The sequence below is a fragment of the Colias philodice genome, chromosome 28, assembly GCF_061535455.1.
Source record: "Colias philodice isolate Cphi_HAF_F1 chromosome 28, ilColPhil1 Martin Lab GWU primary, whole genome shotgun sequence".
Classification (NCBI taxonomy): Eukaryota; Metazoa; Arthropoda; class Insecta; order Lepidoptera; family Pieridae; genus Colias; species Colias philodice.
The window spans coordinates 2356482-2383782 of NC_143113.1; the positions used below are offsets into that span (position 1 = coordinate 2356482).

The following is a 27301-nucleotide window of genomic DNA, read 5'->3' on the forward strand; positions in this document are numbered from 1 at the left end:
AAGTAGCAGAATCTTTTGGTTAAAACGATGATGACAACCCTAATTTTTTATTTGAAGAACTTAATGCAATTTTCTAGTAACATAATATGATTTATTGGTGATCTCTTTAAATTAGTTTGCTTAAATACTTATTAGGACACACCTATTATAATACATACAAAAACATTTATTTGGTACTAGACCTTATATCTCAGGATTTTAGGTGATTTATTGTGGAACTGATTTTGCATTGTTTGGTGACTACATTTTGGTGACAGATCTACTATTTTGAGTACAAACCCTATTATTTAAGAAACACAAAACTAATTAAATTGGTGATAGCTTAAATGATACCCTATAATATATAGTATTGTACTATATTTCGGGTCTGCGTACTATATACTGTTGAAAACATATATAGTACGCAAAAATACTATATTTTCAACACCGACAAATGTTACAAACAAATCCTTCATTAAAAAAAATATGGCTAAGTCATATAATATAACCTATTGCGCATAATATACCAGTGGCGAGAAGAAAGAAACAGATGTAGTGTATCATTAATAAATAAAAAATGTGTGCGTGTACTAGAGTACACACGTAAGAAGTGAAACTTCTTTATGACCTTATTTTTCAAAAAATAATTTACTATCTACAGTAATATTATAAAGAGGAAAACTTTGTTTGTTTGTTTGTTTGATTGATTGTAATGAATAGGCTCATAAACTACTGGACCGATTTTAAAAATTCTTTCACCATTCGAAAGCTACATTATCCACGAGTAATATAGGCTATATATGTATTATCACGCTAAGACCAACAGGAGCATAGCCACGCGGGTGAAACCGCGCGGCACAGCTTGTATACAATATTACAGAAATACGTTAGTCTAACACGCTCGTCGTTTCGCTCCTTGCTACCTATTTAAATATTTACACCAGCCGCTGCTGCAACTCGCTCGCTTCGCTCGCTCGGCTCGTGCGGTAGTTCAAAAATCAAAAGTTAACCTAAGATGCTCGTCGCTTTGCTCCTCGCTACCTATTTAAATATTTACACCGGCCGCTACTGCAACTCGCTCGCTTCGCTCGCTCGGCTCGTGCGGTAGTTCAAAAGTTAACCTAAGATGCTCGTCGCTTCGCTCCTCGCTACCTATTTGAATATTTACGCCGGCCACTGCCGCGACTCGCTCGCTTCGCTCGCTCAGCTCGTGCGGTAGTTCAAAAGACCAAGGGAGACGCCAAAAAATTCGAGTTATATAGAGTTTTCAACTTATAAAGGATTTCGACTTAGGCGGATTTTGATTGGACATAAAGAGTTTGAGGTTTATTCTTATAAATATTGAATTCACAAAATCATAATTGAACACCAATCAAGCAAACACGTGTTAACGTGAGTCATAGATTTATTATCGTATACTCCTAAAATGTTTTCTAAGAAACAATACTGTACTTACATTGTCGGCAAGTTCTTAAAGGCGGTAACTTATTTTTGTTCGAACAATAGAGGTAATAAATATAAATTCCTAATGTCGAAATCTCGAAACAGTCAGAAATTAATGACGCACATAGTATATACATATTATGACAGAGGCACAGAATACATAATAGTAGCTAAACGCTACAGAACGGACACTCTCCGCCTCCCGCCAAAATTAAACTTACCTCACCCCCGCGCGATCAGACATAAAATGGGCCATATTTTTCTGCAAGGACGATACGCAACGAAGATTGACAACATTAATCAAATTAACTTAAAGTAATTTTATTATTTTGGATTTGTGATTATCGTTTTTCGTAGAAAATGGTTAGATATTGTGCTGTTTACGGATGTATTTCATCAGAAAAACGCGAATTTTTTTTTACGCTAGTCACAAATGTGCCAACCATAAAGCGTTAACACACACATTTGCAGTCTCTACAGTGTGACTGTCAAAACGATCATTTTGTATGGAGTGTCCGGGGTGTGACAGAGGTTAAGCTTAAATAACTTGAAAAATAAATAACATGATCTCGCCCACGTGTTGGTGTTTTAAAAAATTCAATCAAAAACTGAGGTTAACTTTAAATACAATTTTAGAAAAATAAATACCACAATCAACATTCAAGTATTAGAAAAAATTGATACCATAATTCCACCCACGTGTGAGTGTATTGAAAAATACAATCAAAAAGTGAGGTTAATCATAAATAACTTAGAAAAATAAATACCATTATTACACCTAAGTATTAGAAAAATAGATGTAATTACTTATTTACTTTTTTTAGAAATTCACTGGAATTAGAATTAAAACAAACCCTTTGATTTTGCTGATCACTTTAATATAACATGTATAATGTATATAGTCACGAGTACGGCGTAACGCAAAAATGTCACGAGTACGGCGTAACGCAAAAATGTCACGCGCGCGGCGTAACGCAAAAATGTTACACAAAATTTTTGTCCACCCCCGATAAAGAAGTTTCACTTCAAAAATGAGCTTTTGATTTAAATATTAATTTAAAAATTGAATGTGACAAAGCTTGACACTTTTATTTTAAACATAATGGTTAGGGAGCCAGGTGCTTTGGTTAACTATTTCCTCTCAAGAGATAATTCGTCAGACGCATGAGAGTATAGTATTATAAAGCCTCGTGAACGTCAGCTGGTGCTCGGTTGGGGGGGTGAGCGGTTGTAGCCTCCCACGCACATAGGAAAAAAAATACATTCATTTCCTCTCAGCTAAAAATTTGTCAAATTGTAGCTAACCTAATATCTCAACGAAAAAAAATAGTCAGCTGGTTACAACATGGTGTATTATACGTCAGCTGGTGTCTCGAACATGAAAGTTAAATTTAAAGAAAAATTTATTTTCCGTTATTTCCTCTCAAACAAAAATTTACCTGATGATAGCTTATATGTAACTGTGGATAAATATATATGTCAGCTGGCTGTATCTTGGTGGAAAAACCGTCAGCTGATACGGGAGGCTACAACCGCTCTTCCCCCCAACCGAGCTCCAGCTGACGTTCACGAGGCTTCATAATACTATACTTTGATGCATTTTACTAATTACCACTTGAGAGGAACTTGGTCATAAAATCTGCTGCTGGCTCCCGGACCATAAAAATAACTGCGTTAAAAATAACCGTCTTCAAAAACGGAAAAGTACAAAAAAAAAATGTGTGCGTGTACTAGTGTACACACGTAAGAAGTGAAACTTATTTAAATGACATTATTTTTCAAAAAATAATTTACTATAATTATGCACATTTACAGAAATACGTCGAATCACGCGTGGTAGGGATAAGAAAAAGATGGCGCGTAACGGAAAAATGTCACGCGTAACGAAAAAATGTTACACTAAATTTTTTTCCAACCCCGATAAAGAAGTTTCATTTCAATAAAAAAGATTTGATATCATTAATTACTACATATTATTTAGATGTGCTATTTATTAAAAAGGTTTGATGTCGGTAAATAATATGTAGTAATTAATGATATTAAATCTTTTTTATTTTGTACTTTTCCGTTTTTGAAGTCGGTTGTTTTTAACGCAGTTATTTTTATTGAATACTCTTTAGTGTATTTTTCAACACGAATCAAACGAGCCCAATCTCGATAAAGTTGAGTCAATATATTACTAAGTTCCTATGGCCACCTTCCGATTCCATCATCAAATCAGCTCTCTGTCATGATAATTTTTCATCGCTATCTAATTTACATATACAAAATTTCGTATACAAAATTTCAGCTCAATCGGTTACCGAGAAGTGAATCAAAGTTACTTGGTACATTTCAATTAAGTCATCGAGTACAGACAAAAATGCTCATAAAATAAAAACTACTGGGCCTATCCGAATAAAATTTTTATGGGACCAATTCGACACCATCCCGCATCGAACAAAAAAAGGTTTCTTAGCCGATTAACGTGATTCACGTTAATCGGTTAAGAAACCTCGGAGTAATCGGTGTACATACATAAAAAAAATTATACTGGCCGAATTGATAACCTCCTCCTTTTTTTTGAAGTCGGTTAAAAAAGCTGTTACACAGTGCAAGAAGTGCAAAAAAATATAGTTTTTTATAAAAATAAATATATTAACTATATTTGTCTATTTTTTTGTTTTTCCCATAAAATACTATATTTTTTTAACTGTACTATATTTTTTACACCTTATTTTGGAAAATACTATATTTTGATGATGAAGTGTTGGCAACCCTAGGCATAGCATCAGACTAAGTCGACCAACAAGAGCGGAGCAACGCGGGTAAAACCGCGGGGCGCAGCTAGTATTATATAAAACCGACATTATCTCTCACCGATCTCCACAAGGGGTCTCCGGACTCCGGGATTAAGAGTCAAAACAATTGTACTCTGAGTCACGAGCGGACGCATGCACTCATACCTACCGTGTAGTATAATTTGATCATATAATCAATTTATGTACATACAATATGACCTGAATGATCTTTGTAAATTGAGATATGTCTGAAATTTCAATAATTGGGAGAGTATGCGTCGGTGTGTATCGATTGGCCGTAATTATCATACCTATGTGAAGTCGAAATGTTACAGTGTAGGTTTTTAATTGCCTTTTCTTTCTGAATACATTCTGAGCTCAGAAATTAATTCATAATCTTTTAATGAAAGGGAAAGATTTAAGGTTCTCCCACTGTCAAAAACTTTAACGATTTCTATAGGTAAGTATGTGAAAATAGCTGCCTCATTCGTGGTTGTAGAAAAAAGCGCATATGATTAAAATTACAGTAATTTTTACAATCAGATACAAAGATCTGCATGTGCAAAATTAACATCATAATTGCTGCTATGGCTAATTATTAATTAACTAATTATATCGTTATAGTGTGTTTATTTCTATGTTTGTCTTTCTTTCGCGTCGCAACGGAGCGTTCGTAACGTATGGTAATTGCTACGATTTCTGTATCGGAAGATAGTTAGGAAGCTTTTACTTTTAGAGCTTTTACGATAATACTTCTTATTCCGATGTCTTTTCCTTTAAACACGCGAACCAAACCGCGGTTAAAAGCTAGTTCTCAAAACGAGCCAGCCTTATTTGCATCACAGCCAAGTTTACATAATATTCCTAACCTTCGAGTTTGAACTCGCGAAATGCCATTTGAAACATATATATAGAATTTGTGACTTCTTATGAAATCGTCCACGTGTCGTCGTCGCAGAGATTCCGCAGTCGTCACGGATCCGTCGCGTCTCTCGACGCATGTAAATATAGCACTTAAAAATGTGATGTTTCACTGTAGGCAAAGATATGCTATATTTCACACATGAGCCCTGTTTAATTGATTAATAAGATGATTGTGCTTCAAGCATAAACTTAGGTAGGTACTTACATTTAAAAACCTTTTACTACAAATAGTAGAATAAAAGAAGTGTTAAAACGTTGAAATACAGTAGTGTGATCAAATGTAAAATAATAAGATTTTGTTTAACCTATGCACAATATCATATCAATTGCACGCCTCATAAGCGAAGCGTTGAGGTGGGTACTACTGTCACTTCGCGCAAAACATCTGATTTTTCAAACTTTAAATGTCTTTATGTATCATACATTGCACTTGTAAGATAATACATACACACACATATTAAGAAAAAACACTATTTTTAACGTTCATGATATTTTTGATGTCATTTTTGTTATTTAAACTAGTTAAAAAACAGTTTAAAAAAGTTCTGTCTTGGACGTCCGTGTGTCTGTATGTGCGGATCCTTTTTAGGGTTCCGTAGCCAAAATGGCAAAAACGGAACCCTTATAGTTTCGTCATGTCCGTCTGTCCGTCTGTCCGTCTGTCCGTCTGTCACAGCCGATTTACTCGGAAACTATAAGTACTACAGTGATGAAATTTGATGGGAATATGTGTTGTATGAACCGCTACAAAAATATGACACTAAATAGTAAAAAAAAGAATTGGGGGTGGGGCCCCCCATACATGTAACTGAGGGATGAAATTTTTTTTTTCGATGTACATACCCGTGTGGGGTATCAATGGAAAGGTCTTTTAAAATGATATAAAGTTTTCTAAAAAACATTTTTCTTAAAGTGAACGGTTTTTGAGATATCAGCTCTCAAAGTCGTAAAAAGTATGTCCCCCCCCCTCTATTTTTATAACTACGGGGTATAAAATTCTAAAAAAAATAGAGGTGATGCATGCTAATTAACTCTTTCAACGATTTTTGGTTTGATCAAAGTATCTCTTATAGTTTTTGAGATAGGTTGATTTAACTGTAATTTATTATATTTGCTGCTACGGAACCCTTTGTGCGCGAGCCCGACTCGCACTTGGCCGGTTTTTCTTGTTAACACGATAGCGACCGAAATACTTTACTAATCGAGTCTTTTTTTTTCTCTTACGCTTGAGTATGCTCAGGAATAGAACCCTTTCATTTTTCAGGGTCTGATTCGATGTGGTTTAATTGTTATTAAATAAACAAAAATTTTTAAGTATTTAATTTATTTAATAAATATTTATTAAAAAAAAAATTATGAGGCGTGCACTTTTGGATTTTCCAAATTATTTTTTATTTACGATTAATTGCAACTTTGTCGCAAATATTTTTGATTTTGTATCAAAAAATTGGTGAGAAACGTCACCTAATTATTTTTACCTATGAATAAATAACCATTTAACAGACTCCTCCTCCAATAAACTAGCTAGGTACCTACGGTATATAGTTATACAATAAAATAATTCAAACCTACATTAGCTCCTACACTACATCGCAAATAAGTCTTCAAGCAGATGGTAGGTACCTACAACATGTGCGTTTGCACCCCGTACTGTAATTACACTTTAAATTGCACATGCGCTTCCTGCATGTTGTTTAGTGGTATGCGCACGCGGCTTCGCTTGCTCGGTATCCGGATGAAAAGCCATGTGCTTTGCAGACTGTTAATTAACTTCAGGTCTAAATTTTCATGAAGGTCCGTTTAGCTGTTCAAGCGTATATGAGTAACAAACAAACATTCATCCGTACATCTCAAACGTAGAAAAATATTACCTATCTAATCGGAACGGCCGCCTCCTTGGTACAGTGGTTGACGCATGAGCGTAGCACCGAGGGGTCCTGGGTTCGATTCCCGGTGGAGACGAAAAAAAAAATTTCTTGGTCTGGCAGGACACAGAAGGCTAATCACTTACTTGTCCCTAAAGAAAATCGATCAGTAAAACAGATGTATAAATGCATCTGCCCCTTACCTCACTAGGGGACATGGGAGTTCACCATAGAAATCTAAATAACAAGACACTAGAAGTCGTAAGCGTGCGTGACCTTGTCGCCACTCAGGTGATTTGCACATCACCAGTGCATTCGTCACTGTTCAGTTGCTCTGGAGACGTATGAGTGTATACATGGTGTGTTTCAGCAATTCCCATTGCGGAAATTCTTCCACAAGTTGTAATTATACTTATAAAGGAATAATATTTCATCGGAAAATATTTTTTTTTAGAAATAATGCCGTTTTTCCTTAAAATTATAGAATATTTACAAGTATTACGAGTGTCACCATAGTAATCGAAATAACAATGAATGACACAGTCGACCATTCTTATTATCACGTTTGTTCGTATTGGAGCAAAAAGTCTCATATACTTAGGGATGTTTATTCTAAAATAAACCGTAAATTCGTGCGTTAGGATACATATTCAAAAGCTTAATTTAATAGATAAGTTAGTTTTCACTAAAATCAAGCTGTCCAATAAAAGGCATAGTTTACTTGTGTGTACTGTTTAGCTTTCGGTTTGAATGTGTTGATTTTGGCGACAGCGGTTTTCATACGAATTATGACATTATGGCACTTCTATGTGTCTTGTTATTTAGATTTCTATGGAGTTCACACTTTACAATCGGAACGGAATAAAAAAGCCTGTCTTTTAGTTTAACTCTTTTGGTCACCTAACACCTTTAAATAAGTGCAAAAATATATTAATAATTTTCTTATTTAGATGAATATGCATTTTCCATCAATACATACGCAGTACTAAACTATATCAAGTATCAAGCAGCTATATTTTAATTTACAGTGAAATAAATTAACCAACCATTTCTAAAATTATTACATTTTTAATACACCCACATACATCTGAAAAGTACCACCTAATTTCGTCATCAGCCCTTTAATAATGTACTCATAAAATATTAAATACATCGCAAATGAACTCAATTACGAATTTAATTTACTTCGTAAAATATAAACATGCGTTACAAGAAATTATATTTATTTTTAATACATTTCGCAAGTACTTTTACATCGTTCGTCGAGCTCATAAAACGTGTTTTCAGTGAAAACAGTTATTGCCTTAATAAGTGCAAAGTGTATGTGATAATTATTTTTCAAGTTAAATTATACTTTAATAAGTAGTAAGTAGGTAATGAAAACGCGAAAGTAGGTACGTAATAATTAAGTCTTTTACGTGAAAATCACTGAACAAATTATGATTATACTCGTCAGTGATGTAGCTTATATACCAGAATAGCCCATAGTATAAAAATAGGCAGCTATGTGACTTATGTACCGGACATTTACCCGTAATTACGTCCGCGGGTGAAACCGCGCGACACAGCTAGCAATAAAAGCTTGTGAGAATGATAGAAGAATGGATGTTCGTTAGTTCTTAGTTGTTACTTTTTCACACAAAAACTACAATATATTTACATATTATATCTGTCTACGTTATAAGATACAATAACAAGGATATTAAATTCTGTGATAAATTAAATTTGAAAATGAATTTGAATTCGCTGAAATACGCCGAAGGTTGTTGAAAATATCGGAACATAATCAAGCCAAGCGAAGCGTTACTAACGAATAACGAGCGCCGGTAAAACCAGTATAGTTTTAATAAAATTATGAAGTAGGAAAAAACCCTAGAATAACCTTTTTTACAGTTTACCTACTTGCTGGAAAAAACCCTAGAATAACCTTTTTTACAGTTTACCTACTTGCTGACCCGACGAACGTCACAGTATTCATATTACATATTGTAATACTGTGGCGTTGTTGTTCCTTGCTCTTATCACATAGGTGATAGGGGTATGAAAAAGATATAGGTCGATTTACAGACCTACCCAATATACACAAAACATTTCATGGGAATCGGTCGAGCCATTTTTATCCGGTATTGTACCGGACCCCGGTTTTTTCGCGGTTATCATACACATATTGATGCTAATCACTAAATATAATAAAACAAAGTTCTCCGCCGCGTCTGCCTGTTCGAAATTATTAATAATTCTCAAAAATTTCAACACCGATTTTCATACTGTTTTCCATCAATGGATAAAGTAGTTCTTGAGGAAGGCATAAGTAAGTGTCAATAAGTTTAAGTTTTAGACAACGCAAGCTACGGGAGGAAAGCATTATAATAATTACAAATACGTAATACATAAGGGTATATTAGTCCCGATAAGTCATAAGAATCACCACCAACTTCGCATCCTTATTATTTTTAACACGTTAATTCGCACACACAAACGAAAATCCACCCTACATTTTTTACTAATAAGGTTCCAAATTGCATGCTTCTATCACCTTGTATCGTTACAGCTTTTTCAATCAGTTGAAAATCGACTCTACACCATATGGTGTGTACTCAATCTAATTGTATGGGCATGAGTCAACGTACAGTCTCCACTGTGACCCTACAGCTGATTGAAACAGCTGTTTAGATATAAGTATACGATTTGGGACCTTATTACTGTGGTGTAGAGTCGATTTTCAAGTGATTGAAACAGCTCTTACGATAGAAGTATACGATTTGGCACCTTATTACTGTGTGGTTTAGAGTCGATTTTCAAATGATTGTAATATGGATTAATGTATAGTAAAGAAGTAAAAATTGGGAACTTATTGCTATGTGGGGTAGAGTCGATTCTCAGCTGATTAAACAGCTCTTTCGATAGAAGCATACGATTTGGGTTCTTATTCATATATATGAATAAGAACCCAAATCGTATGCTTCTATCGAAAGAGCTGTTTAATCAGCTGAGAATCGACTCTACCCCACATAGCAATAAGTTCCCAATTTTTACTTCTTTACTATACATTAATCCATATTACAATCATTTGAAAATCGACTCTAAACCACACAGTAATAAGGTGCCAAATCGTATACTTCTATCGTAAGAGCTGTTTCAATCACTTGAAAATCGACTCTACACCACAGTAATAAGGTCCCAAATCGTATACTTATATCTAAACAGCTGTTTCAATCAGCTGTAGGGTCACAGTGGAGACTGTACGTTGACTCATGCCCATACAATTAGATTGAGTAAGGTTTAATGAAGCGTAATTTCTTGACTCAACAATTACTGTCTTGTGAGATAAGCCAACGTATATATGTTAGAGTAATTTAAGTATTTCGAGCTTAAAGATTAATAAATTATGAAAAGGTTTTTTTGTAGAATTATAAACAACGCTAAAAGTTCGGTTGTTTTGCTAAATGTAAAGTGCAATAATTATATAAACTTGCTGATTAAACTAACATACTAACATTGAGGTATTATTACGTATAGAGAGGACACCACGAAAAAAAATCTGTGCGGCGGCGCGGCGTGGGGCAGCTAGTGAGTATGCCACTTTGTAGATATTCTTCTTATCCATACTATAAATGCGAAAGTAACTCTGTCTGTCTGTCTGTTACTCAATCACGCCTTAACTACTAAACCAATTTGCATGAAATTTGGTATGCAGATATTTTGATACCCGAGAAAGGACATAAGCTACCTTTTATTGCGAAATATGTACCACGGGCGAAGCCGGGGCGGACCACTAGTTACTTATAAATTAAAACCAATCAATGTAACAAAAAAAAATGGTTTGAGATGATTGACTCTAACTTGTGTTACAAACAGTTTAGTAGCGATGTCCTCTCTAGTACGCAGTACATAGTATCTCAATGCATACAGATTTATTTTTTTACGACGATACACGGGCTGGAAAGTTTGTACGGGCTCCGGTAGAAAAGTAACTAATTTATAAAGGATTTTTCCTCCACTGTATATTATTAATTATTATTAATACCTTGTAATTATATAACGTATTGTATAGAGTTCCCTATATGCATATTCCTTCTATCTATATGTATACTAGCGGTCCGCCCCGGCTTCGCCCGTGGTACATATGAAAAATAGATGTTGGCCGATTCACAGACTTACCCGATATGCACAGAAAATTTCATGAGAATCGGTCCACCCGTTTCGGAGGAGTATGCAGACTAACATTGTGACACGAGAATTTTATATATAAGATTGTTATCTCAACAATGCAGATTAATCGTATGTTTCGACATGTGCAATGCAACTGACACATTGTTATGGCCCCATGGCCTTTCTATACTACGTGATACTACATTATAGTATGAAGTGTTTCCACTTTACGAATATGTACGGAAATTTCTAATACTACACCAAGGAAAGTAGTGGAGTACAATTTATGTAAAAAAAACGTGATAAATGATTAATGAACGTAAGAACTAAATACCAAGCAAAATGCTTTATAATACGGTTTTATTAGCTTAAATAAATAAATAAATAAATAAATAATAAATAAATAATCTGTATGTTTGTATGTAACGGATATCTTTCGAGTAGATTTTGACCGCTACACGGTAAGCTTTAAACCGAACCTTGTACACTTATAAAATATCGAAGCACAATCAAGTATTTTTGTTTGTTAGTTTGTTTGATCGGTGTCAATACAATCATTTCATGAGTTAATCATATATAAGGGTGCTTTTTCAGTTTTAAAGTATATTTATTTCAATTAGTTGTCTACATTTATTAAAAAAAAACACACCTACACATAAACCGGACATCTCCTTAAACAAACTTATTCATTGCGATATATATAAGAGCGAAAACTGTGCACCTAAGTAATACACTACATGTAATTTTTATTTATATTCACATAATAAGGTCGAAAACCTTTAACACAAAAAGCCCCGTATTGCAAAATAATGAGCGACGGTTGGTGAACGGTAATTTAATTTCGTCAAATTAACGATCGAATAAATAACTCGATATTTTATTTCTTTGAAACTTGAAATACGATGTTGAGACAATTTTCAATCATATTTGAGAATCGCTGTCGCTGTCGCGCGAGATAACACGTAGTTAATGTGCTCCTCGTATTTAATTCTTATTTCGTGATAAAAAATAACATTTAAACTTGTAACAGTGTGTCATCTTGACTATCAGTGTCTAATGGAAGTATCAGTGCAAAAATAATCTCAATAACGGACGCAAACTTGTGAGTTATAACTTAAAACTTTATAAATTTACGATTAACGGCAACTTGCAGTTCGTCCTTGTCGCTGCGTTACAACGCTCCAAGGTCACGACGGAACGCTTCGTAAAGCGCTTGAAGCGCTGTTGCAAACCTTGTCAATTAGACGGACGCATTTATTTTATATTTTTTTTTTTTTTTTTTTGGAGACCGAACTTGTTTGACGAATTTACCCATCAATAATGGCTCCTCCGATTAAATGTGCAACATGTCAAAACATTATAAAAACGAAAGACTTCTTGACCTGTCACTCCTGTAACTCTAAGTACGATATAGAATGCGCAGATATGAGCCGCCATTTTTTTAGATTGATGATACCAGAACATAAATCGTCTTGGAAATGCGCTACCTGTAAAAGTAAACTGCTTGCGTCAAGCGATTCAAATATCGCAAGTAGTGACAGTGCATTTGCTGCTTCAGCTTTCAAAAAGTCTCAACACCTGGAGAGTATAACCGGCACTGCAGACTGTTATATTACAGAAAATCGGTTGCGCTTAATATTAAAGGAAGCCTTAGAGTCGTCAGTTTTGGTTCAATTAGGAGACATACAGAAGCAGATAAGCTCTTTTCATGAAAGTCTAGAATTTATTAATACACAATTTGAGAATATTAAAACTCAGCTGGTAGAAAAAACTTCTATTATAAACGATCTTAAAGCAGATAACCTTTTTCTGAAGACGTCAGTAAAAGATTTAACAAGTAGACTTCATACAATAGAACAGCACATGAGGGAAAACAACTTGGAAATAAACGGCATTCCTGAACATAAATCTGAAAATTTACTGAATACAATTGGCCAATTAGTCAAGACAGTTGATAACCCCATTGCTCCCGCAGATATCTTGTTTGTCACTCGTGTCCAGAAATTGAATAAGGATGATTCAAGACCTCGCTCTGTTATCGTAAAACTGCGTAATATACATCACCGCGATGCAGTTATTGCTGCTGTGTCAAATTTCAATAAAAATAACTCTGATGCCAAACTAAATTCTCATCATTTAGGTATAGGCGGAGCACCCAGCCCTGTTTTTGTATCAGAACACTTGACACCGACTAATAAATCGCTTCACGCAGCAGCCCGGATCAGAGCTCGCGAGAAAAACTATAAGTTCGTTTGGGTCAGGAACGGCAAGATCTATGTCCGCAAAGACGTATCCAGTCAAGCCTTTCAAATACGAAACAGGGATAGTCTTAATATCATTAGTTAGTAACTTAACTTAAAATGTTTTTATATATTTTTTTTACTTAAAATTCGATATGTACTACCAAAATGTCCGTGGTCTTCGTACCAAAACCAATGATGTGTATAACGAAATCCTACAGCATGACTACAAATCTATTGCATTTACCGAAACATGGCTTAATAGCAGTATAGCGGATAGCGAAATATTCGATTCAAGATATGTAGTATACCGGAGAGATCGACAGCATAATATTAAGAACGATGGCGGTGGAGTCCTTTTAGCAATATCACGCGACACTCCATCGTATCGCATTCAAAATTGGGAATCGGAGTGCGAGGATCTGTGGGTCATGACTGAGGTATTGTTAAATGGTAAGACAATTAAGTTAGCTATTTGTATTGTGTACCTTCCCCCGCCCATTAATATCGGAACATTGAATATATTCTTAAATAGCTTGGATAGAGTATTGTGTACTGCTGATAATGTTATAGTAGTAGGTGACTTCAATCTCGGTTTCATAAATTGGAATAGGACTTCACACAGCGATGTATTGATTCCATCTGATTACAACTGTTCTTTGGGTCACAATTTGATAGATTTTTTATCATCTAATAGTCTAAATCAGTTCAATGAGTTTAGGAATTGTAATTCGAAAGTATTAGACCTAGTCATAAGTAATTTATCGAATAGTATAATATCTGTCTATAAGTCTGACGATAGCTTATCCAGAATCGATTCTAATCATCCATGTCTATTAATATCACTAACTAACTGTCGAGATATTAAATTCCTCAAATCGAAATACAATCCTAGGCATAACTTTTGGAGAGCAAATTATCCTGCACTTAACAATGAGCTTGGTTCTGTCGATTGGCTGGATCAGTTATCGAATCTATCAGATGTTAACGATATGGTCTCTGCATTTTACAATATTTTGAATTCTGCTATTAAGAAACATGTCCCAATACGAAGTGGATTTAAATCTAAATACCCAAGTTGGATGAATATTTCATTAATAAAACGCTTAAAGGAAAAAGACAAGGTTAGAAGGAGGTTTCATAAGTATAATAATCCACGTGATAGCATAGAATATAAAATACTTCGTGAGCAATGTCAAAAGTTAACCAACAAATGTATAAGTGATTATAAACATGCTATAGAGTCTAATATAGCAAAAGATCCTAAAAAATTTTGGCGCTATTTTAAGGATAAAGCTAAAACTAATTCTTCTATACCTTCTGAAATGCATCTAAGCGATTCTACAACCTCTACTGGTCCAGGAATAGCGAATTTATTTGCTGAGCACTTTCAGTCAGTGTATACACCCGTATCCGGTCCGACAAATCATATAAATTATTCCTCATTAAACCACCATAATATTTCAAATGTTTCCTTTTCTGAGACAGAAATACTTAAATGCATTCAAAAACTTGACTACAATAAAGGTCCGGGTCCAGACCAAATACCTTCACTCTTTGTTAAACGGTGTGCCAAAGTTCTCGCCCTTCCTTTATCATTGATATTTAATAATTCATTAAGATTTGGTATTTTTCCATCATCGTGGAAAGAAACTAGGATAATCCCACTCTTCAAAAAAGGCGATCGTAGCAATGTTTGTAATTATCGACCAATCGCAATTTTAAGCTGCTTCCCAAAAATTCTCGAGTCTTTGCTAACCCCGCTCATTTCAAGACATATTCATCACTCAATATCACCCCACCAGCATGGCTTTGTTAAAGGACGCTCCATACACACTAACATGGTAACATTTATTTCAAACCTTTCTTATGATGTTGACAGAGGGAAGCAAGTAGATGTTATATATACAGATTTTGCAAGCGCCTTTGACAAAGTCGACCACTCAGTTTTGATACAAAAGATATCATCCTACGGAATATCGGGCCCCCTGCTTAATTGGTTTCAATCGTACCTCAGAGAGAGACCTCTGGTAGTATCAGTTAACGGCTATACATCTAAATCATACCAGGCAACTTCAGGCGTGCCTCAAGGATCACATTTAGGCCCTATTCTCTTCGTCATTTTTATAAACGACATAACTGTTGCTATTAAAAACTCACAAGTTTCATTATTTGCTGACGATCTTAAACTTTATAAAGTCGTCGATTCAGTTTATGACGCACAATTGATTCAAAGCGATCTAAATAATATCCAATCTTGGTGTGAAGCAAACAAAATGATTATAAACCCAAAAAAATGTTTTCACCTTATATGCACTAGGAAAAAAAATGTACTTAAATCTAGTTTTGATATTAATCGTTTTCAAATAGAAGAAGTCAAAGAAATGAGGGACTTGGGTATTGTGATTGATGGGAGCTTAAAGTTTAATTCGCATTTTGACACAATTGTTAAAAAGGCGAATCAGATGGTTGGTTTCTTGAAGAGAAACACAAAAGGATTCCGTTTTAATAGTACCAGGATTATTCTGTATAATAGTATGGCTCGCAGTGTTCTTGAATACGCGAGTGTCGCTTGGAACCCCTACTTCACCGTTCACTCTCAACGACTGGAAGCTGTACAGCGAAGGTTCACTCGGTATCTTGCCTTTATTTCACCTGGCATTTCTCATAGACGCCCCTACTATGATAGATTGGCCTTTTTCAAAATGGATAAACTTCATGATAGAAGAGTCTCCCTAGACTTAACATTTTTGTTTAAGTTGTTAAACGGAACAATCGATAGCCCAGATTTGCTCAATAGTATAATGTTTAATGCTCCCCGTTCGATTCCCAGAAAACCTATCCGAACTTTCAGCGTCCCACCTTGTAGAACAACTCTCGGTTCAAACTCACCAGTTTTTCGCTTATTGAGAACCTACAATGAATACCTCACTAAAGTTCCGAACCTTGATATTTTTCACGATAGTTTGCCAATGTTTAAACGAAAAGTGCACAGATCATATCACATCACGTTTTAGAATTAAGCAATATTGAATTAATTTACTTACTTTAGTTGTATAAAACATCCTCATTAACTGCATTTATCTTTAGTTTTTCTTATAATGCTGTGTACATCTATAATAGGGTCAAGCATTAGAATATTCTTACTTTGTATTTATTTTTAAGGAATGATGTATGCGCGATCTGTCGATGTACCCAAATAAATAAATAAATAAATAAATAAATAAATATTTCATTATATAAGGTAAAACTTTAATATTTTAGGTTAATAATTATTATCGTTGTAAAGAAAATATCTTTAACTATAGAGTCCGAGTTTTCATAATATAAAAATGAATCGCAAAATGTGTTGGTAAGCGCATAACTCGAGAACGGGTGGACCGATTTCGATAATTCTTTTTTTATTATATTCCTTGAAGTACCAGGATGGTTATTCCTGGTAGCTATTATAGTTATTAATTATTATGTAAAGAAAACATAAATATGTACCACGGGCGAAGCCGGGGCGGACCGCTAGTTTTCAATAAAAATCTTGATGAAATTAACTACATATTAGACTATCTCTATAGATAGATATTATATATGCCTATACACACTGAAATTAAAATCTAATACCAATCATGAATCAACCACCAATCCGACATATCTTATAGTCAGCAAATAAGTACCTAAGTTACAATTTTTTTTTATAATTGTTTGAAAGTTATGCCTTAATTTTGGTGAACTGTACTACACACATGCAAGCTTACAACGGAATAAAATCCAAGCGAAGATAAGACTTGGAGAAAGATAAGCAGCTCTCATGTGGCTCTCACGGAATAAGACCGCGAGCGGAAAGCTTCAGGCGTATCCGAAATAATCTTACAAATGTGAAAAATATACTCTTTACAGAGAAATACTTTTCGTATGGAAATCGAATTTCATTCTAATTAGCAATAAATTGAATATATATAATATAATATAATAAACTAGCTTTCCGCCCGCGGCTTCGCCCGCGTTTTCAGAGAAAAACCCGTTCCCGTAGGATTTCCGGGATAAAACCTATCCTATGTCCTTTCTCGGGTATCAAAATATATCTATACCAAATTTCATGCAAATTGGTTCAGTAGTTCAGGCGTGATTGAGTAACAGACAGACAGACAGAGTTACTTTCGCATTTATAATATTAGTATGGATTGAATAAGCAAATTTATCAAGTTTGTTGGAGAAATTTTATAAAATTGGTCCTTATTAAACAATAAAATTAAACGGATTAATATTAAACGATTTTAATCATTCTATTTCCGGAATGGCTTTAAATTTTTGGATATCTTTATTAAGTGTACCATTAAGTTGCATTCCAAAATTCCACCCTTAATATCTTAGATAAATCTATTATTAAAAAATATGTATAGGTATGCCTATTTGTACTTAAACTTACTAAAACACAATCTTCTTATATATAAAAATGAATCGCAAAATGTGTTGGTAAGCGCATAACTCGAGAACGGCTGAACCGATTTCGATAATTCTTTTTTTATTATATGTATTCCTTGAAGTACGAGGATGGTTCTTATGTAGAGAAAACGTAAACATGTACCACGGGCGAAGCCGGGGCGGACCGCTAGTAGAATATAAAAACCCAAACTCACGTTGCATGTGTATGTGTTGTTTCGGCATCTTGTAGTCCGGCGGGTAGCATCGCTCGTAGAACTCTATATCGGACACGGGACATACTTCCGGCGTTGGTATGATCAGTCCCGTGCCAGATATCGCCCGCTGCAGGTGGTGCTCCTGTGGACAGAAATGGTACATGTTGTAGTACAAGTAGGTAGTAATGTACCAGATTTGGCCCATTGCAAGAAGTGCTCTTGTGGACAGAAATGGTACACTTTGTTGGATATTTGGACAGTAGCAAACAATTGATTGGAGTAAATAGATGTGGTGACTTTAGGTTATAGATATGAATGAATGAATGAATGAATGAAAATACTTTATTTGCACCAAAAACAAGGAAACAATACTAAAAAAACACATACAAACAAACACGTACAAAAAGGCGGCCTTATCGCTAAAGCAGCGATCTCTTCCAGGCAACCTATACATAGTAGCATGTTTTCAATACCTAAAGGTACTAGAATGACGAATATTTATTGTAAATAATTAATTAAGAACATAAATTATACTATATAAGCAATTAGTATTTTCACTATTTTAATTAAAATATAGATACGGAAAGTACTTAATCTTTAATTTCTTCATATTTTAGATAATGACAGTAAAAACATTTACGAGATTAAAAATAAACTTATTATGTTACGTAGTTTTATATAAACACACTTAAATATAAATTAGTCATCAAAACCACTAATGTGCCATAATGTTTATCACCATTAATAATACATTTTACTGTTAAATAATGAATTAAAGTTTTCAAAATACCTACTACTTGAATTACTGTTCTATTTGAAATGTTCAACTTTTACCATAATCTCAAAATTAATTGCTCTATTAAACCATTACGAAAATTATATCTCAATTACAAAACTTTTGCTTTGAATAACAACCTTATCCTTAACAGAATACGACACAATATTATTCACAACAATTATAATACCACCTACGAATCCTCACCAAATAGAAGTTGCTATTATACAATTAAACAAATAAGTATAAAACAAAATTTCAACATTAAACAAATCCCTAAAATTATAGCTACAATAATAAAATTACAATTGCCATTAGATTGACAACCTTAATTCTAATCAAATACGACACAAAATTGTTTCCAACAATTACGATGTGACTGAACCCCCACAGAGGGAGGCTGTGTAGTTGTACACAATGGGCAGCGTTGGGCGAGTAGAAGCAATCACGAATCACGATTGTGTAGAGGACCTAAATGTCTATGATCGGCCGTCATTGTAGATGTTTATTCAAATAAAATAATATGTAGTTTAAAAAAACTAAAAAACACGCTTTTTATAGAAAACCGAACTAAAAAATAGAAAATTTTATCAAATCAGTGTATTGTCAATTGTCATCGGTCCTCAATAAATCTACAAAGTTTGAACGAAATCTGGCCGTTTAAAGTGGGTCAAAATCGCGCCCAAAGAAGTCGGTTACAAACATACAAACATACAGGTGAAGCTAATATAAAGCGTGTAAAATCGCCGTAATGGCAGCAAACATCGACGAACATTTGTTGGGCCAACACTGCCAATTGTGAAGAGGGCCCAATATAATGCGCTTTATACTATTAACTATCAAATTCCAAACAAGATTGCCGCCGATTGTAAAGAGGGCTGAATATACTACGCTTTAAACTATCAAATTCCAAACTAGATTGCCAGACTGCCATCGTATACATACATGGGTTGATCCAAAAGTAATGATAATCAATATTAAACAAGGTCATTACAGTTAAAATTATTATTTATTCCTCTAGATAGTCTTCTAACTAGATACTAATATACTTCGATATTTTTTTCTTAAACTTAAAAAAAAAAACCTTTGACTTCATCCACAAAAACCCCTCTACTGCGGCCATCACTTCGCTGTCGTCTTAAAATTTCTTGCCTCGAAGGTGTTTCTTGTGCCGAGGAGAGAGATAGAAATAACTAGGAGCTAGATCTAACAAACAGGGTGGGTGTTCAAGCATTTGGAATGCCGATTTTTGAATGGCAGCCATTGCAACTGACGCTTTGTGATCTGGTGCGGTGTCTGGGTGAAACAGCATTCAAGCCCGCATTTTGCCATGTCTCTTTTCCTCACTAACCTACCGCAATCTTTTAATTTGGTCTGTGTAGTAAGAGCCCAATATAGTGGCTACCTTCTTAAAATATCCCACCATAATTATTCCTTCAGCGTCCCAACAAAATAACGCTTTAATCTATCCCACTATTTTTCCCTTTGAATTTCTTCATCGTCACTTTGGAAGCTCGCATCCAGGCCATTGATTGTTTCTTGGTTTCAGCATAAACATGGTGAACCCGGGTAACGTCCATGATCACAAATCGTGACAAAAAATTATCCTGGTCTCATAAAAAATTTGGAAATTCACCCTCTAAATGTCGAATCGTTGTTTCTTCTTTTCGTCGGGAAACATTCTGGCACCCACGGTTCACAGTTAAATTAATTTAAATACTTGGAAACGTGGCCTGTTGATATGATTTTTTTGTGATAACTTAGTGAGTACATGAGTAAACAAAAAACATTTATTTTGTATTATTATGTGCACAGGAAATATCCAATTATCATTACTTTTGGATCAACCTAGTATATGTATTATATAAACATAAAACATATTTAATTAAAAATCCAGGCATCGACCGCGTTCCCAGAATTGGATTTTATTTACTTTATCGAAGCTGATATGAATTCATTTTAAAATGTATATAAAACGCGTACACTGAAATCGTTTCGGCGTTTATGAATATAAATTTTAAAATGAAAGGTTATTTTCTCGTTTGAGATAAAATTTATTTGAGTAAAGGGATGATTTAACGAACAATATTTTGTTATTGAATATGGCGTACTTTTTTGTTTATTTATTTTGATGAGCTAAACAAAATAATGTTTCGTATAGATTACCTTAGTTGGTAGATAGTAGGTACCTACTAAATATTCAAATACCTAAACTTGGTCCCAATCTAATATCATACAACAGAGAGGTATTAACTATTAACACTAAACCCCTACTTGTTACAATAAGTATATTGTAATAATAATCGACTAAGGGCCGATTTTTCAATCCTTGGTTAAAATTTATCCGTCCAATAAAGTATTACACGAACATTTTAAAATGTCACCTATAAACTGTCAAATACGGACAATTAGAATACGTTTTTGAAATGGTAGTTTAATACTTTATTCGATAAATAAATTTTAACCAACGATTGAAAAATCAGCCCTTATTGTACATATCTTACTATAAACAAATCAATACACCAAGGGCATTTTTTATTTATACTTAAGCAGGTATTCAAAATAGTTCTAAACGTAAACATCATTTACATAAGTAGTAAACAGTAAACATTTAACTTCCTAATCTACCCTCATACGATTTTAAAGTCTCCCCATTGAGAACATTTTGAAAACTTTCTAATTACTTTCGTCACCTTCAGGCTCATTAAATCATTATAATACTTAAAACTAGTTAAAAACTATATCATGGTGTCAGTTACACAACCATCCTAGTACCTATCTACCTACCGACATTAGTGCTGTTCCCACGATGCAAAGTACGATAAATATTCCGTAACGTTACGTCACTATGAGCCTTGCTTAGCAGGGAATTGAAATGACGCAATAGATTTGAATAAAACTATAAACACTATCGGTCAAGTATATTGATTTAATAAATCTGTAACATAAACAAAGCATCAAGTAGTTCCCTAACATGTGCAGATGCAGTCATCAAATTAAAACATTTATTTGTAACTAGCTTTCCGCCAGCGGCTTCACCCGCGTTTTCATAGTTCCCGTTCCCTTGGGATTTCCGGGATAAAACCTATCCTATGTGTTAATCCAAGTTACCCTCTATATGTGTGCTAAATTTCATTGTAATCGGTTCAGTAGTTTTTACGTGAAAGAGTAACAAACATCCATACATCCATACAAACTTTCGCCTTTATAATAGTATTAAGATTAAGATAAATCGACAAAATATATTTTTTGTGGTTCTTTCTGCTTACTGCTATCATAAACGCTAAGTTTATTAGGATTTAATTTAGTATAGCTAACAGTTATACATACTTATTTAAACGTATATAAGTAATGCCGCTTTAATCACATCAATATTTAACATAATTTCTAATTCATTACAAATTACTGGAATTCATAATCGAATTAACTTTTCATAATCGCATACGAACATGTACCCAAAATTATTATTTTGCAACGAAATCGGGAAGAATAACTTCTGGCATAGCAGTAGCATTCACAATAACTGCCAGGTACTACACAAAGCTCCTCATACATACCAAAAATATTGTATACTAGCGGTCCGCCCCGGCTTCGCCCGTGGTACATATTGCGCAATAAAAGGTAGCCTATGTTCTTTCTCAGGGTCTAAAGATTATCTGTGCCAAATTGTGTAGGTTGAATTCCTAACATAATATTTTCTTCTTTTTCTACCCTTATTGCTAACATTAAGTAAATGAGCATTAATATGTTATTTAATATTAAAGCAACTATTTTTATTTGACCGTATTGAATTTAGCACACAAATGCGAATTGATTAAAATTGTAACATTAGGTCTTTTGCTTTGATCGACAAGATAGTTTGAAACTCTCGAACTTAATGGAGAATGGAGATGATAGTAAGTAAAAACGCATAATGCAATCCATTTTTTTACTATAAAAGCAAGTACACTTTTCCGAATTTTAATTAACGTTTAACTGTAAAACATATGCATCACATTTATACCATGGTAACGAGAAAATAAACGAATGACAATTATAAAGGGCATTACAAAAAAGGGATCAATTCAAACATTACAAATACTCCAAACGATGTTCAATAAATCGAACACAAAGGCAAACCTACAGCTACCCACATACAGTTCTATAAAACCAACATTTATTCCCACACGGGTCGACGTCACTCGCCCCAAAATACCGGGATTAAGTCCCAACCTACGATCCGTATTTTTAATCACCCCTTTTTACCCTACCCATGTTTTTCCCCGCCGTACACGCTTCGAATCGTTAAATTGGTAATTACTAGCTTTAACATACGGCTTTACACGTGTAATCAATGGAAATTCCCATAGAATTTAGTGTTTCACCGAAGTAAAAAAAAAAGCCTCACTCAACAAACATTTATTTATTCAATTAGACTTCTAGAAGCACTTTTGAATCGTCTTAACAGTTTTAACATTTACCACCGATTTTGAAAGCAGTATCTATGGAGAAGAACCGTCAAGAAACTGCGTAGTTGCTCTTAAAATCATATCAATATTACTTTTTATTAATTTAGCATAATAAGCAACCACATATTAGGTATATGTCCTATGGTTTTGTCCCCCTGGCCTTCTATGTCCGGACACATAAATCAAATCAGAAAATGGCTTCGCGTCGTGAAAGGAAAACAAACAAACACATTTTCGCATTTATAAGGATTCACATCGCCGTTGTACTTTTGCCTCGTTTACAATAATTATAACAAGGCAAAAGCGTGAAGTTGTGCCGTAATGGAAAATACCTCCAACCCTACACGAGTATGTTGGCAATTATGTTACGATATCGTTATAAAAAATCGATATTTTAATGTTGTCACATATGTTACATTGCATCTATTTGTTAGAGGTCGTTTTAGTTACGTACAGTATTATTTATTATTGCCTTTTAGATTTATTTTCAATGAGAACCGTGAGCAAAAACAAGACCAGCTTAGGTTTAACTTGCTGATAATACAATTTCATGTAGAAATCTAAAATTGATAGATATGTAAAATAGTTTCATTTATTTATGAACAAATTTCGATAAATTATAAGTAAAATCTAAATAATTAATTCTATACATTGCTTCATAGACCAAAACTCACCCCATAAAAATACCTTCAGATAACAGAGATATGAAAAGATAAAGAAAACAAAAAATAACGTAAAGTGAAACTAACATTATTCCCAAAATAAACATGAAAATTTACCTCCTGATTCATCTGAGATTTAAATCGTGATACATTTTTATTACACGCTTTATATTAGGTTCACCTGTATGTTTGTAACCGACTTCTTTGGGCGCGATTTTGACCCACTTTAAACGGCCAGATTTCGTTCAAACTTTGTATTTTTATTGAGGACCGATGACAATACACTAATTTGATAAAATTTTCTATTTTTTAGTTCGGTTTTCTGTAAAAAGCGTGTTTTTTTAGTTTTATTAAACTATTATTATACGTAGGAAACTTAATGTAAATTTAACGAAGCCCTTCTACAGATATCTCATTATCGTTTACGAGGAATTTCAAAGGCTAGACAAAACAAACTTTAGTTAAAATTCCCTGTAATTCTCCGAACAAATTTAGTAAAATTCCCTTTTAAATCTGCTTAATCATTATAAGAACTAAAGTCTAGAGTCCAGACGATAAATGCGTAGACGACAACATTGTCTACAAAACGTCGTAATATAATTTAAGAAGTTTAAAATAGACGCAACTGTCTTAAGGAGAATATAAATCTTCTAAAATTAATTAACCTGCAATTCATCTATACTATCTATACTAATATTATAAGCTGAAGAGTTTGTTTGAACACGCTAATCTCAGAAACTACTGGTTCGATTTGAGAAATTCTTTCCATGTTAGATAAGCCCATCTATCGAGGAAGGTCATGGTTATAATCATCACGCTAAGACCAACAGGAGCGGATCACTGCGGATAAAACTGCAGGGCACAGCTAGCTTAGGAATAAATTGAAAAATTTGATGAGTCGAGCATACTTCGGCATACCTAAATTAAGTTATATTCATGCCAGGATAATTACAAAAGCCACACATATTTTGATCATAGTTGTACTAGAACATAACGAATATCTATTAACATGAATGACGTCACTAGTAAGTAGTAACACATGCAATATATTATTAATAGAGCCTCATTTCAAAAGTCGTGTATTTATAACTGTAGCCCATAGCCCAGTCGCTCAGTCGTTTACATGCAATCGCAGTTGAAGCGTATAACATAACGCAGTATATAATGTAATATTTTATTTATATATTTTTAAATGCTTTTCATTCGTGGTCAGTTCAATCAATACACGGCGTAAACTGACTGGGAATAAGAGGTCATAATAAGGCCCCTTATGTAAATGAAAGAACTAAGAAGTAAATAATTTGAATTTCATTTCCCAGAAAACATTATTTAAAATAGTTACATAGTATACTTGTTTATTCAAAACTCGACGATTAGGACTGGTTTGTTATTGAAAGATCTTTTCCTATTTATAAGTTCATGATATAATATTTAATGTATAATTTGTAAACTGTTGAATGGATGTAAGATTGTAAATGTAAATTTATAAAGAATAGAAAAAATTCGATCACGAGGCGGGACTCGAACCCGCATCCTTCGCGCCATTCCGGGGCGGATGCCTGACCAACTCAGCCACTCGTGACCCGCCAGAGCAATCGAATTTATTCTATTCTTTCAGTTTTATATGTCTGAAGGGACACACCGCGCGCCATCTATTGAGATGATTAACAACCATTTCAACCAATATGAAGCACTTTTCAGTGAATACAATATTGTAACGATGGAACACGACCTTTTTTGTTGAATTTATATTTTTGGTTTTATGGCATTCAAATGCTTTATAAATATAAATCTATAAAGAATAGAAAAAATTCGATCACGAGGCGGGACTCGAACCCGCATCCTTCGCGCCATTCCGGGGCGGATGCCTGACCAACTCAGCCACTCGTGATCGAATTTTTTCTATTCTTTATAAATTTATATTTATAAAGCATTTGAATGCCATAAAACCAAAAATATAAATTCAACAGATTGTAAATGGTAAGGTTTTTTCTCATTTTTAAGGAAAACCCGCATAGTTCCCGTTTCCGTGGGATTTCCGGGATAAAACCTATCCTATGTGTTAATCCAAGTTACCCTCAATATGTGTGCTAAATTTCATTGTAATCGGTTCAGTAGTATTTGCGTGAAAGAGTAACAAACACACACACATCCTCACAAACTTTCGCATTTATAATATTAGGTACTAGTAGGAAGGATAGGAAGGAGGATTTAAGTCACTTTATTTATGTTAAAGTAATTTAAACGTCTTTACATCTCGTACCTACTTCTTTGAATACTGCATAATTGTGTTGTATTAAATGCAATTTCTGCAGAAAGAATATATAGATTATAACATATTATTCAGTTATTATCTTTCATACTGTACCTGGGAGCATTTTAATACCGAACTGTGAGGATATTTATTAATTAAAGGTATGGTATTGTTTTATTATCCCAGGGTCCCTGAACGTATAAATCCAACTTGAAAACAATCAACTTATTGCATTAATAAACAGCTCCTAACCATATCTCCACCCCTCTTTAAAAAAACATCTTTACCTATTAAAAATGCAAAACACTTCACATCATAAACATTTTCATGCGATACAATTACTGAGTGGAACACAAATAATTAATTCAAGCTCGACGTCGGATTAGCATAATTAATATCGACATGGCTGTAACAAAAGCGAACGTTGCTGTATTTCGTATTGTGGTTTTATTTAGGCGATGGATAGACTATCGGATGTTTTAGTGGAGAAATAATGCTCGTAAGCTTTATAGAGACGCTCTATTATTTGTTAACAAGTCCGTTAAGAGCTTATTCAAATAGCTCCTAGCTATATTAAACACTAGCTTTCCGCCCGTGGCTTCGCCCGCATTTTCAAAGATAAACCCGCATAGTTCCCGTTCCCGTGGGATTACCGGGATAAAACCTATCCTATGTGTTAATCCAATTTACACTCTATATGTGTGCTAAAATTCATTGTAATCGGTTCAGTAGTTTTTGCGTGAAAGAGTAACAAACATCCATACAAACTTTCACATTTATAATATTAATAGGATTTTCCTTTCTACCAAATTCTTAGGTACTTTTCTACATATTATTAAAAACATCATCATCACTAGATTACATCACCAGTACCTACAGCAAACATTTGACGCTTACAAGATATAAACTAAGAACCATCACCAAATATACTTTACTATATTATGTACTAGCTGTTTCGTTGTGCTTTTAACCTTTTGAACGCCAATGACATCTATAGATGTCATGCGCAATCGTGCCCGGTGCGCCAACGACACCTATACATGCCAAGAAACAGATCATAGACAAATACAAAATAAACATATTAAACCTTTACTTTTACGTGTTTTATTTGTACAGTTTATGAACTGAATCCCCAGTTATTACATAAT

The 27301-nt window shown here is 34.1% G+C and overlaps 1 protein-coding gene and 1 long non-coding RNA gene across 2 annotated transcripts in view; one reads left to right on the top strand and one right to left on the bottom strand.

Annotated features, from left to right (window-relative positions):
- Positions 1-27301, top strand: part of LOC149476216 (uncharacterized) — a 263269-nt gene that overhangs the window by 181368 nt on the left and 54600 nt on the right. The window lies entirely within an intron of this gene.
- Positions 1-27301, bottom strand: part of E(Pc) (Enhancer of Polycomb) — a 102060-nt gene that overhangs the window by 29471 nt on the left and 45288 nt on the right. The window contains exon 2 of the mRNA XM_089712130.1: positions 18015-18156. Within this exon, the coding sequence (XP_089568256.1) occupies positions 18015-18156 (142 nt within the window). The remainder of the gene's footprint in view (positions 1-18014; positions 18157-27301) is intronic.